The sequence below is a fragment of the Gracilinanus agilis genome, chromosome 1 (genome assembly GCF_016433145.1).
Source record: "Gracilinanus agilis isolate LMUSP501 chromosome 1, AgileGrace, whole genome shotgun sequence".
NCBI lineage: Eukaryota > Metazoa > Chordata > Mammalia > Didelphimorphia > Didelphidae > Gracilinanus > Gracilinanus agilis.
Genome location: NC_058130.1, coordinates 294,132,452 through 294,146,813, shown reverse-complemented (window position 1 = coordinate 294,146,813; position 14,362 = coordinate 294,132,452). Strand labels below are relative to the sequence as shown.

The window sequence follows — 14,362 nt, the reverse complement described above, 5'->3', positions numbered from 1 at the left end:
GGATGGTCCAGGAAAGTGAATTGCATCAAACCCTGATTATTTCTTTGTTTCACCTGGCTTCAGTGTTCTAAAGGACACACTCTAGCTGGTGTGTTCTAGCCCTTTCAGCTCTCAATATGAGTTAGCATTTATTGAGTGTTTTCAGCTCTACAAATCACTTTGTGACAATCCTATGAGATCAGGACTGTGGGTATTGCTATTGTGATTTCATGTATGAGGCAGAGGGAGGATTTGAAATCAGGTTTTCTTGACTTGATGTCCAGCAATCTAACCTCTACTTCATGTGGCTCCTAAACTGACTGTACTTCTGCTGCCAGTCCCAGTTAGGCACAATAGCAAGGAATGGTATAAATGTGCCACATCATCCAAGCAGTCAGCACATAGCCTCCAATCTGGGCCCTTTACCTCCCACTTTCCAATGCAGCTCTTTGTAGAGGAGTAAGATGGCCCCTGAATTAGAAATAATTGGAATTCTTTGGAGTTTGGAGCCAGGCTCCAGGAAAAGGAGTAAGGAGCTGATGAGCTGACCAGCATCTATCAAGTGGTTACATTTATTAAATGGTTACACCAAAAGAACCGCTGGCTCAAAATACCTCCTGTCATGATATATAATTTCTCACCATTGCAGAATCATCTTCAGGTTAAGGCATGGAAGTCCCCCATTAAAATACAGATGTTACCTGAAGGGACAATAATAGATATCTACAAGATCACAGAATTTGTACTTAGAAGGGATATTTAAGATATAGGTGGTATAGTAGAGTGCTGGCTTGGCATTAAGAAGACTTGATTTCTTTTCTTTACTTTTCTTTTCTTTTCTTTTCTTTTTTTTGGTCCTTACTTTCTGTCCTAGTAACAACTCCAAGACAGAAAGGCAAGGGCAAGGCAAGTGGTATTAAGTAGCTTACCCAGAGTTACCTTGCTATGGCCTTGCCTTGCCAAATTTAGATAAGTCTTTTTCCATGTTTGTGCAAGAAAGGAAGGGGTTTGCCCTTGGAGTCTTCACTCGGTCTTTTGGGGTCTGACCAACACCCTGTGACTTACCTTGCAAAGCCATTAGACACTCACCCATGGATGGCCCGCTTGCCCCCGAGCAGTGGATGACTCAGCTGGTCAGCCCTAGAGATGCTGACTCCCCACAGAATGCAAAGTGTTTTGAGCCCCAGATGGATAACCAGGTTGAGTAGATATCAAGCCCTGCTTCTAGACACCCCAGAACTTAGGACAAAAGTCTGTCATTCCCAGACTCCTGCCACCTTGCTGTTCCCTTACCCTGAGCCTGACCTTGTCTATGATTGTGAGGAGCTCATTAATCTAATCTACTCTAGCAGATCAGACTTCAAGGATCTTCCTCTTGAGAACCCTTTAAATGGTTTACAGATGGTTAAGCTTTGTAGATGAAGTGAGGAAAACGGGATATTCAGTGGTCAGTCTTAATGAGATCATAGAAGCTAAATAAGTTCCCTGGAACACCTCCACTCAGAAAGCTGAACTCATGGTCCTCATGCATGCTTTAGAACTAGCAGATGGGGAAAGACTTAATGTTCACACAGATTCTAATGATGCCTCTTTCACATTTTCCTTGCATGTGGAGCAATTTGGAGGGAGAGCTATTAGCAAAAAATTCCCCTATGAAGCATGACCCTGAGATTTTGCAACTCTTGCAGGAGTTCAACTTACTATGGAAATTGCAGTTTTATACTGTAGGGGTCATGAGAAAGGAAAATCCTGAGGCAGAGGGGAACAGAAAGGCTGATACCGTGGCAAAATAGGCAGCTAGGGATGCTGTTACTGGCTCCTCTTCCACTCTTGCCCTTCTCTGTACTAGAAATTACTCCTGGGTACACAAGAGAGAAGAGAGAGATGGCTGTGAAGGCAGGGTTTAAAGAGGAAATGAGTGGCTCCAATCACTCACAGGCCAATACTCAGTCCCCACATTGCTGATATGGAAGTTGGTGACAAGACTACACTAGACCACCCTCTTGGGCCATGAGGCCCTCACAAATCTAATTAGACCCCATTTATAGGCAGGGGACTTGGGGGGCACCATCAAAGGAGTTTTCCAGAGTGTGTCATCAAATGCACATAAACAAACCCAGAAGGAGAGTTAAAACTCCCACATTTTTTAAAATCAATCCTGAGGAGGAATTCCCTTCCAGGTGAGGACTGGTAAATTGATTTTAGACATCTCCTGCCTTTTGGTTTTTGTTTTACCAGCTGAGTTGAAGTCTTCCCCAGTTCTGAAAAGTCCCAGGAAGTAGCAAAAGCCTTTTTGAAGGAAATTATATCCAGGTTTGGCCTTCCATGCTCCCTGCAGAGCGATAATGGGCCAGGCTTTCCCTCTCAAGTTATATAGCAAATAGCTAACGTGCTAGGAATCACTTGTATTCAGCCTGGCATCCTGAATCCTCTGGAAAAGTAGAGCCTTCTATACCCATTTTCCAAGACCTTGGATGGGCTATTCTAGGAAAAGGTGGAGAATTTCCTGGAATGGGAGGTGACAATCCCTTAGACCCTCAATAAATATGAACACCCTCATCCATGGCTTAGGTTATTCCATCAGCCTAGGCCATTCCAATGCCCTGAATCTTTTCTTGAAATAAGACTTTCATATTTTCATACCTTTGGACAGAATGGAGTTTTGAGCCTCCAATTCTTTGGATGAGATCCTGAAATAAACTTTGGTGTTTCCCACAATAAACTGATTCAAAACTTCCTTCAATGTATGTAGAAGGCCAATTGGAGAAATAGGTTCAAAATAGGGCCTATTATCTGGATTCCCTACGTGACCAATCCAGGCTGAGGCAGTCTTTGTGTTTGGTCCTGGTCACCTGAGCCCTGAAAAGCTCTGGTACCAGCATGTTGGTTAATCCAAAATCAACTTGACCCCTCCAGGAGGCTATTGGAAGTCATTTAGAGAAATAGAGTCTGTAATAGATATTTTATCTGGATCCCATTACAAAATCATCGGCAAGTAAAACTGTGTGTATGATTTTTTCTGCACTGCATGTCATCAGGTAGCAGACACAATGGACTATTTAAGGTAAAAAAAAACTCCTCTTTTGACTCATTTTTAGATCCCCACCTTTTCTTAATATTCTTATTAGAAAGCTTTGAGTCCTTAAGCATACCAGCAGCTACTGAGTTAACCATTTTTCTCCTTGATAATTAAAAAGCCTGAACTCTAAAATATATATTACTTAGATAGTCAAGGCCGGACATGGACAAGGCCAGACAAGACTTTATCTGACCAGGTGCAGTCCTATAATTCAAGAAGAGGACAGAAGGCAATTAGTAAAAATCTCTATGAAATATATTTCTGCTCCCAGAATTAACTTCCTACTAATTGGTGGTTGGAATTTGACCCTTGACCCTGTACCTATCTCTCTACTTTTTAGATAATAATGGGTTTGTGTATGATTTGTAACCCCTTCACAGCTGTGATTCTTTGTGTTCTTTGTTTGAAACCAGTATATAATAAACTCAAGACTCCATAGCAGGCGGAGCAGCTATGGGCTAAACAATTAGTCTGGCTGTTCTCAGTTTCTGTTTCCTGTCTTTTCAATCCAACACCACTAAACGCCACTCAGGACCCCCCCAAAATATAGAGCTGGATCTCTATAAATGTAAGGAAAAGAAATGATGAAAATACAAAAGTGTTTTATTATGTATTTTATTTTTCCAGTGAAACCAAATCTTTACTACTGCTGTGACCACAGAGTCTTCACATTTGATGCAAATATGAGATTATCAAAGTCACTTAGTGGCACTATTTTTGACAAATCCAAGAAGTTCATTATATTGTGTAAAATAGATTATAAGCATAACTTTAAGAAGCTCTAACTGCACTGCAGTTGCAAGAAAGTAAATACATAATGTGCCACATAAATGATAATTATTTTGGATAGATTTAACTACTGCTTATTTTAGCTGCAATTAACAATAACATATTTAACTGAAAAAACTGGTTCAATTTGCTTCAACTTTCAGGTTGAAAATAACAGTTTTTATTGCAAACCTAAATATGGTTTAGAAAGTTTAATGCTTCCCTTCTAAACAATAATATATTATATATAATATTTAATATCTATATATTTTTCACATTGGAATTAATTAGATTTTATAGGCTTAGTTTGATGGACTGAATGATCTCTCATTTCAAATGTTAAATTTTACTGAGCTCCTGTAGAAGTGTGGACTGAAAGTAGGGAATCATGATCAGACAGGAAGGAAGTGGAGGCAGTTGCTTCAGAGAGGATGGGTGCAAGCACATGACGACAAACAGGGCATGTTCCTGACTGAAGAAGAGGAAAAAACAAGTTAAAAGATAGTAAAGACATAGTAAAACTATCAAAGAAAAGTGTCTTAATGTTTTTTGGAAAACAAAAACATCTCAAATCGAACCCTGCTAAAAACTAGATAAATAACTTTTTTTAAAAGCATCACTAGGGACAGCTGGGTGGCTCAGCTGATTGAAAGCGAGGCCTAGAGATAGGAGGGCACTTTCTAGCTGAATGATCCTGGGCAAGTCACAACTCTCATTGTCTAGCCCTTACCACCTTCTGCCTTGGAACCAATGCATGTCTTGATTCTAAGATGAAAGGTAAGGGTTTTAAAAATAAAAAACAAAACAAAACCTGACAACAATCACAACAAAACCCAGCATGGGAGATCCAGGTTAAATGGAGAACTTCTGAGTAATTTAAAGTATAATGACAAATACTAGGGAAATTAAAACCCCATCTAATGGACTAAGCTTATCACACGAAAGCCCCTGTGTTGTTGATGCAAACTCTTGGGGATCAGTTCAGACCAACAGCCTATTATAATCACTATAGCTCCCAGTTAGATGTTGTGGCTAGGGGGATGCCACCTTGTATGAGAGCAATAATTATCACAGAATAATAATGTGTGCTTATTCTTGTTATTATACCAACAGCCTCTTTTAATGCTAAATTCAGTTCAACTTAGTTTTCATAGGCCACACATTAGGAGCTGACCAAGAAAGGCTGAGGGCAGGAAAGGAGAAAGAAAGGTGTTGCAGGGTTCAGGGCATGTCTGTCCCCTTCCTAAGGCAACCTTTCCAAAAGGGCTATCACAATGAGAAGAGCTGCTGGAGAGAGACATCTCTTCATAGTAAAGTCATTTTCTGGTAACCAAGGTAACCAACTATGACCTTGTCTAAGCTATGACACCACAGGTTACACGTGACACATGTGTATGTACATACATGCACATAGGGTGGTTGTGACATTCTTTTATTACATGTATGAACTTTCATATTACATATAAAATTCTTTCCTGCTTAATTCTAATTTCTTAACAGTCACAATGATGGTGTTAAGGATATCAGGAAGAACAAGGACAATGAAAATCCCTGATATCTAATGCTTGAGGCAAAATTGTGGTAATTAAAAGGTAAATTACAACACTGTCACATAAAAGAGAACATAAATAAATCATTTCATTTGTGACAGAGTAGGGCAATGTTTCAGGACTGAAATTTTCCTGTTTCCATAGTTCTATTTCATCTAAGATTCTAATTTAAAAAAGGTGAAAATGAAGAGTTCTTTTCTTGGGGTAAGAGGAGGAGACAAAGGAAAGCTTGTAGCCTTTTTTTTGCTCAAAGGACCAAGATGTAGGAAAAAATTATTTAAAACTTTTTTAATAACAACTTATGGCTTTCCTCTATCTGAAAAAGAGGGCAGCCCTTATAGGTTCTATTGAAAAAAGACAAAAGATACAAGCCAATACCACTGATCCAAAAAACAGGGGTCTTGGTTGGTATTAATAGCAAAGACAAAAAGGCTAAAAATATTACTGAAAAAAAATCTAAAATCTAAAATGAAAATAACAAATATGGCATGTAGGATTTAGATAGAAAACTACATAAGTGGTCAAAAAGATAAAATCAACCACTATAATAGTGCAGACATTCTAAATGGTGACAATATAAATGATATAATATAATTTTACATATTTAGAATAAGAAAACTAAGGAATAAATAAAATAATCTGATTACTATTAGTAATTTCATTAATCTGTATTTATAATTTATTTTGGTCAAGAAAATATTGTGATTAATATTATAGACTTTTAGCTATTTCTGGGATACTACCTGGAAAACAGATTTGAATAGACAGTTCTTAAGTAATTTTGGTAATTAGATATAAGGATTTGATTAAGTTGTTGGTTATGGTATTAGATTTGTTTTGAAAATAACTTGGTAAGCCCTTGAATATTTTTTCCTCAGAAAATTGGGCAAGAGATAAATTAAGCAGACCATTAATTTTCAATTTCAAATTCAATGTTCCCAAGTGCATATAAAGAAGTAAAACAATGATGTTTAAAAAAGTGTGGTGTGTGTGTGTGTGTGTGTGTGTGTGTGTGTGTGTGTGTGTATGTGTGTGTGTAATTTAACCTAGACAAAGGGGTCATCTGAGACACTTTAAAATTAATTTGATCAAATATTTCTAGAAAATGTGCAAATTTTAATCTATAGGAAATTTCCCCCAAATCTCATATCCTTCATATATATATATACACACACACATACTTGAAGACTGAAGAAAAGGGAAATATTCCAATATTATTTTAACATACTTTAAGTGGACTGTTTAAACCCCTACTATCTGAGATATTTACAATCACATTAGATCAAAAAGTTTTTAAAAATAATTTTAAAGATTATGACTAAAATTTGATTGTGAATTTTTAGAATTACTATATACTTATCTTCTATGTCATCAGGGCTATCTGTTAGCAAATGGTTTAAAATTATCATTGTATGTTTGCTATATGGACACAAATTTCTAATAATAAAAATGAATAAAAAAGCAATTCAACAGTATTTATTAAGTCCTGGGCGTGAAATGACAAAAATGAAGCAGTCTATTTCATCAAAAGCCTCGCAATCCACTGTGGGGAGGTGGGCAGGATACAAAATGTAGAAAATCAGCAAACATAAAGTATATACAAACAAAGTAATACTTTGGAGGAGGAAAAAGAGAAAGGACTAACTATTGTTAGGCTATATAAAAAAGGATTCATTTTAAGGGTGACATATGAGTTATATTATAAATGAAAATGCAATTCTAAGAGGTGGAGAGGAAGAAATATTCCCAACTTGGGAGTCCTACCTGTGCTTTAAAGACATGGAAGCTTAGAAAGTCAGTCTAAACGGAAAACAGTGAGTGTATGATGGGCAATAATATGAAATGAAATTGAAAAGGCAGGCCTTTAAATATCAAGCTGAAGATTTTGCATTTTATCCTAGAGGAAATAAGGGTTATTGGAAATTTCTGAGGAAGGGATGGAACATTCAGATTCATGCAAATGACATATTAAAGAGACTAGGTAAGGAGACCAAAGAGTAGGCATTATACTAGTCCCAGGAAGAAGTTCTAAGGACCTGGATTAGGTTATGTAGAAGTTAGAATGGTGAAGAAAAGGGGGCAATTGTAAGGGATGGTGTAAAGGCAAAATTGACAAAATTTGGCAACTGACTGGATGAGGGGAGAAATGATGAAAAATGAAGAGGCAAAGAAGGCTCCAAGGCTGGTAACCTGGATTACTGGTGCAGAATAGTGCTGAAAATAGAAATGAGGAAGTTTGAAGAGAAAGAGTTGTGTTTTGGACATGCTGAGTTTGAGATCCCTAAAGAACTATCAAAGAGGGAGATGTCCACAAGGCAGCTACAAGGCCTCTCTCCCTAGTTCAGGAAAGTGGTTAAGGCAGATATATGTACTTGAGGGAGTTGGCATAGGAGATGACAATTAAATCTATGGGAATTAAGGAAGATATCAAGGAGGTGGGGGAAGGGGAGAACAAACCTTTATTAAATAACCACCATGTGTGAAGCCCTATGCTAAGCTCAGAAAAGGGCCCAGAACAGAGCTTTATAACATTTCCACACTTACTGGGCTAGAAGATGAGGATAAGCCAGCAGTAGACACTAAGAAGAAATAGCCAGACTGGCAAGAAGAGAACCAAGAGAAATCAGTATCACAGGAAGCTAGAGGGGAAGCGAGTGTCTGGGAGAAGGGGTGGTTGATACAATCAAAATCTGCAGTGAGGTCAGGGAGAACTGTGATTTGGATTTTGTAGTTAAGAAATCACTAACTTTGGACAGACTTCTCTTGAGTAGTGATACCAAAAGCCATATTGTAAGAGCCTGAGAAGAGGGAGATGGGAAATGATGAAACAATGATAAAATATGAATTTCCTAGGAGGCTGATTTTGAAAGGGAGAAGATAAAATAAAAGGATGATAGCTTGAGCGTATGGCAGAGTCAAGTGAAGTTTGTTTTTTTAAAGAATGGAGGAGACATGGGCATATTTTACATTGTCATGGATAAAAAGTTATTTAAAATGAGAGAAAGAACAAATGATTAAAGATTAAAAAAGAAGCAAGATAGGGATGAAAACATAAGTGGTGGTTAACCTTGGAGAAGGTGAAGCAAAGGAGAGAAGGAGAATGGAGAATTCTGAAGTAGGGGAGAAAAACGGGCTTATGATGACCTATATTTCCTAATAAAGTAAAAGGCAAAAATTTTGAAATGCTTAGAACTATTCTCTTAATATTAGTTTCTAGATAAAAAATTAGTTTCTAGATAAATACTTGATTAACAAGGGAAAGTAAAAGTCAAATAAAAACTTACCTTTTGCAGCCAAAGAGTTACACAGGGTTTATGAAAGAAATGGCTACATGGTAACTCTGTTATTATTTCATCCTTAGTATATTCACTGCAGCAGATAGCACAGCATTGTTCCTGACCAACAGCTGAAAAAACAGAGTATTTAGTTCAACTATATGTTCATAATGTTTAAATTTAAATAAAATGGAAAATGAAAAATATCATTTAAGATAATACTCAGAACAAAACCTTGATCAATTCATAATAGTTAACTTACAGTCATAATTAGTCAAATCTTTGACAATCAGTACCTTTCTGGGACTTGCAAACAAACCTGTATTTAATAAGTGTTCAATTTAGTGCTTAAAAATCTACACTGAAGGAAGAATTTCTGTCCCAATATGCCATTTCATACTGTCAAATGCTATTCGATGAAATATAGTTGCTTTGTAAAATGCAACAAAAGCTTCTAATGTTTGAAGTTCCATTTTACACACAGACCAATCATGTGCTTTAACATATAGTCAATGAATCATTTTAGTATTTCCTGGGTCACTCTTTTCCTACCAGTGTGATCTTCGGTAATGATGGTCTGTGGAAGACAGTCAATGCTTTCTTTGCTGGCAGGTGGATGAGCCTGATCAACATCTACTGCAAGAGACTCTAAATGGGCCAGGGCAGTCTGAGAAAGAAAAAGAGTCATGGTAGTTTACTCAAAAGCAACTTCAAACAACAAATAATGTGTCACCTGGTAATTATCTAGAGTTTAATCACAATATAACAGGCCAGCTTTACTTACCTCTTCTTCAAAATATAGTACCTTAAGGAGGCAGTGAGGTGGCTCAGTGGATTGAGAGCCAGGCCTAGAGACAGGAGGTCCTGCATTCAAATCTGGCCTCAAACACTTCCAAGCTGTGTGACCCTGGGCAAGTCACTTAACACCCATTGCCTAGCCCTTATCACTCTTCTGCCTTGGAACCAATATACATAATTTGCTTCTAAAATGGAAGGTAAGGATTTAAATATAGATATATATAGATATATATGCATGCGCACACATGCATGTACACTTTTATACATAGTACTTTAAGCAAAAAATATTGTCTCATCAGCAACCCTTCTTCCAAAAGTATTTTAAACTTTCACTGGAAATTGAACTTGTGTCCTTCCCCAAGGAAGGAGGCACTGTTCTCTCCTCCCAGCCTCCATATTAGATCTTGGGAGGTACCAGCAAGGAATATACAATATTGAGGAAGAGAAGGAATTGGAAACACGGGCAGTTGCAATCCTCTGAGGAATGAGAAAGCAAGAAATTTTCCCTCACCTCAGGAACTTTATTACATGGTAAAGTCAACGGAGAGTATTAGATTAGATGGTGTGTGGGATGAAATTGTGCATTACTCCCCAACATACATTGATTAGTATTAGTAATCCTAGATTGGTAACATATATATATATATATATATGCTGCTTTTTATATTCTTCTCAAATGTGACTAAAGAACCTCCCCTTTTTCTATTCCTGTGGGAAGAAGTTTTGGGTATCCTAATTCCTATGAGAGAAATCTCAAAACTTACAAGTTATAATCTTAAATACATGTCCTAAAAAATGATTACTAAAACTCAAAATTTGTTGCAATGCTGCCACCTGATAAATCCTTGGACAGGCCTAAAAACCTGACTCAACTAAAAATTGCAAACCATTGGGAAAGATTAAGGAGGATAGAGGAAGGAGGGTAGAATAGTAGAATAAGATACAGATGACAGGAAAGTGGAGATTGCATTATGTTGGATCTCTATAAAATCTGAGTAAATCTGATAATCTGTGCCCACTACACTTCTGAGACCTCTCAAACTGTGGAGCCTCCCTCCCTTCCTCTCTCTCTCTCTCTCCCCTGCTTTGTGAGGATGCTGTCTCTCCCCAGGCAGTGTTCCCTAAGCATGTGAGCTATTAATATTACTAAAGATATTTGTTATTGCATTAATCTTACATTTAAAGTATTAATAAAGGGGGCAGCTAGGTGGCTCAGTAGACTGAGAAGCCAGGCCTAGAGAAGTGTTTGAGACAAGATTTGAATCGTTGGACCTCCTGTCACTGGGCCTGGCTTTCAAACAATCGAGCCACCTAGTTACCACTAGAGAAGTTACCTAAGAGAAGCAGATTTTTAAAAAGGAGGTGACTGTATATATTTAAGATTTACTAAAACTAAATATATGAAAATAGTTTATTATTTAGAACACTGCTTTTTGCTATTTGTATAATAAACAATGAAATTATGTTTATATGAATTAGAATGCTTTCATTAGAAAGCAAAATATAGGTTAGTCAAGTTAATCTTTAATTAGTGTATTTCAAAGTAAGAAATACCTGAAATTGTTAATGCTCTTAATTAGTTAGGCATTCATACTAGAGTTGTGAAAAATAAATATTTTCTAAAATATTTATTTTTCTTCCTTTTTTCTTATTATTTCTCCTCCATAACCATTCCTCTTGTTTTGAACTTTTTTCATTTTATTGGGTAAAGATAAGTGCCTAGCACATTATCTTTGGTATTTGCTTTAACAATGTTCAAAGTTCACAAAACTTTCAACTAAAGTAGATAAGAAAAGAACGGGTCTTTTGTGGCTGACTCCTTTTAGTATCAATTCAGGTTAAAATGAAGAAGCAAGAAAATACCTAGGCATATTTGATTCTTAGCTCAAAAAACAATCTCAGTTACCACCACATATGAAATGCATATGAAAGTATATTTCATTTATAAGAATCATAGCAGACATTTAATAGTCATTGAAACTAGGCAAAGCACTCTGCATATATTCTCTTATTAGATCCTTACAATAAACCTATAAAGTAGATACAAGAAGAAAAAAAAGAAAAGTAGAAATTAGAAGAAAAAAGAAAAGAAAGAATATAAAATAGCAGAGGCATTACTTTTGGTAGAGATGAAATTTATGAAATGAAAAGAAATAAATAGTTACATGTCTACTGATTAAATTTAGAAAATTTCATCAAAAGGTGAATTTTTTTTTAAACCCTTACCTTCCATCTTGGAGTCAATACTGTGTATTGGCTCCAAGGCAGAAGAGTGGTAAGGGTAGGCAATGGGGGTTAAGTGACTTGCCCAGAGTCACACAGCGGAGAAGTGTCTGAGGCCAGATTTGAACCTAGGACCTCCCGTCTCTAGGCCTGACTCTCAATCCACTGAGCTACCCAGCTGCCCCCCCCCCCACAAAAGGTGAATTTGATAGCAGGAGTAAAAAATAGGAGGCTGGAAAAGGCCAGCTTTAAACAAAGCTTAATGCCACTGAGAGAGATGAATATTTTGGCATTAAAACAAGTGTTTCCACTTTGATGAGGAATTTGTATTCCATGAAGCAAGAGAAAAGATGCATTTAGGAATTCACAAATGGAAGTTAAACTAAGAATAAAAAAATGAAAAGGACTTGGGAAGAGTTTTTAGAAATTGAGTTGACGAATAAAAGGGCTGATAATGATACTCTTCCAACCCATCAGGGAAATTTAAAGCCAAAGAAAACTGCTTGAAAGGATGCTTACTTGTTTGGTGAAAAGAAATTTTGCTTAAAAAAAGAAAGAAAAAATATATGAGATTAGAATAATCTATAATGTACTGAGAAAAATCTAAAGCAGAATTTGAAGTTACTGTCAATGGATTTTTCCATGGCTGTTTCAAACTCTGAAAAACAATTCTTTTTGTTATGGTTGTTAAGAAAATAAGCATAAAACTTTCTACTGGTAATATTTTTATACTTGTTACTTAAATTGCATTTTACATGACATCTGAATATAAAAGCAAACTTTCCACTATTTGGAAAGGAAATATTTCTTTTTTCTTTAAAACCTTTATCTTCTGTCTTACTATCAATTCTAAGATAAGAAGAATGGCAGGGGCTAGGCAATCATGGTTAAGTGACTTGCCCAAGGTCACACAGGTAGGAAGTATCAGAATCAGTATTTGAATCCAGGCTCTCAATCCACATCAAACTGCTTCCAGTTGAGGAGTTTTGATTTGTGTTGTTCAAATCAAGGTAATATTAGAGTTGGTCCCTGAAGAATAAAGAGTGCCTTCCAAATACAGGAAATTGTTCTGGGATGAGTCCAACTCAGGCCTGGTGATTTAGGTTCAATATTAAAACAAAAATAAGACAAATCACGGATTAATAAAAGACAAACAACAGTTAACAAAAGAGAGATTTACTTGGTCATAATAGGGGGTAGAAGGATAGGTACCCATAATTCCACCAGAAAAGTATCTGAGGGCTTCATGGATAAAGAGGGGTTATGGTAAGTTTTGTGTATAAGTTGGGATTTTAGTTGAGACTTAAAGTCAGGAAGGCCCTTAGTCAGAGGAGAGGAGGGAGAGTATTTCAGACATTGAGGACAGCCAGAAAATGCTCAGAGTCAGGAGATGGAGTTTCTTGCTTGTGGCACAAACAAAAGACCAGTGTTACTTGATTGAAGACTACATGGTATGAAGTAATTTGTAAGAAGACTGAAAAGGTAAGAGGAGGCTAGTAAATGCAAAACAGAGGGTTCTTATTTGGTCCTGGAGAGGATATGGAGCCACTGGAATTTATTGAAGGAGAGGGAGAAAGGATAATGATATGGCTGGAGCTCAGCATTAAGAAAATCACTTTAGTAACTGAATGGAGAATAAATTCTAGTGGGGTAAGAGACTTGAGATTTGCAGACCCACCAGATGACTACCGTAATAATCCAGACATGAGGTGATGAAGAGGAGTGGTAAAGGTGAAATCGACAGGTCTTGGCAACAGCTTGGACAGGGGTAATAAGGGGTAGTGAGAGATAGTGAGGAATCCAATACAGCTTTTGGATTGTGAGCCTAAGGGATTAGGAAGATGGTATTGCCCTCTACAATAAAAGGGAAGGTAGGAGAGGGGGAGGGTTTTTTGGGAAAAGATAAAGTGAGTTCTGTTTTGGACATATTAAATTTCAGATATTTATAGGACCTCCAATTCAAGATGCCTGAAAGGCAGTTCAAGATGTGAGACTAGAAGTCAACAGAGATTGGGTCAAGAAGGAAGATGTGAGAATGAATCACAGAAGAGATGGTAATTAAATTCATGAGGACTGATGAGATTACCAAGTGAAGTAGTATAAAAGGAGAAGAGGTTCCAGGACAAAGCCTTGAGGGCCCTCTATGGTTAGAGGATATGATCTAGAGGAGGATCCTGAAAATAAGACAGAGAAGGAGAGGTTAAATAGGTAGAAGAGAACCAGGAGGGAATGGTCTCCTGAAAATAGAGAATAGAGTATTAAGGAGGAGAGAGTGAACTCAGGTGGCAAAGGTCAAGGAGAATGAGGACTGAGAAAAGGCTATTGGATTTGGCCACTTAGAGATCATTAGTAACATTCAAAAGAGCAGTTCTGATAGAATAAGGTATAATCAAGCCAGATTGTAAGGGACTAAGAAGAGCAAGTAAAGACATCTTTTGTAGATGGTCTTTTTGAGTTCAGTTTCAAAGGGTATACAGGACAATAGTTAGCGAGACAAGACCAAGTAAGAGGGTTTTTTTTTGTTTTTGTTTTTGTTTTTTTAGGATGAGGAAGATGGGCATATTTGTAGCCAGTAGAAAGAGAGAGATTGAACATAAGCGACAGAGTGCGAATGAGAGAAGGGGCAACTTATTGGAGTAGATAGGATGGAGGATAAGTTGAAGGGTTAGGCTTGTGAGAAGTAAGGCTAC

General features: G+C 37.0%; 1 protein-coding gene across 1 annotated transcript in view; it reads right to left on the bottom strand.

Annotated features, from left to right (window-relative positions):
* Positions 1 to 3,657: 3,657 nt before the first annotated feature.
* The window catches only part of PJA2 (praja ring finger ubiquitin ligase 2), a 113,190-nt gene continuing 102,485 nt past the window's right edge, over positions 3,658 to 14,362 (bottom strand). Inside the window, 3 exon segments of the mRNA XM_044662489.1 lie at positions 3,658 to 4,298; positions 8,661 to 8,782; positions 9,204 to 9,318. Coding sequence (XP_044518424.1) covers positions 4,173 to 4,298; positions 8,661 to 8,782; positions 9,204 to 9,318 — 363 coding nt within the window. The 3' untranslated portion in view covers positions 3,658 to 4,172.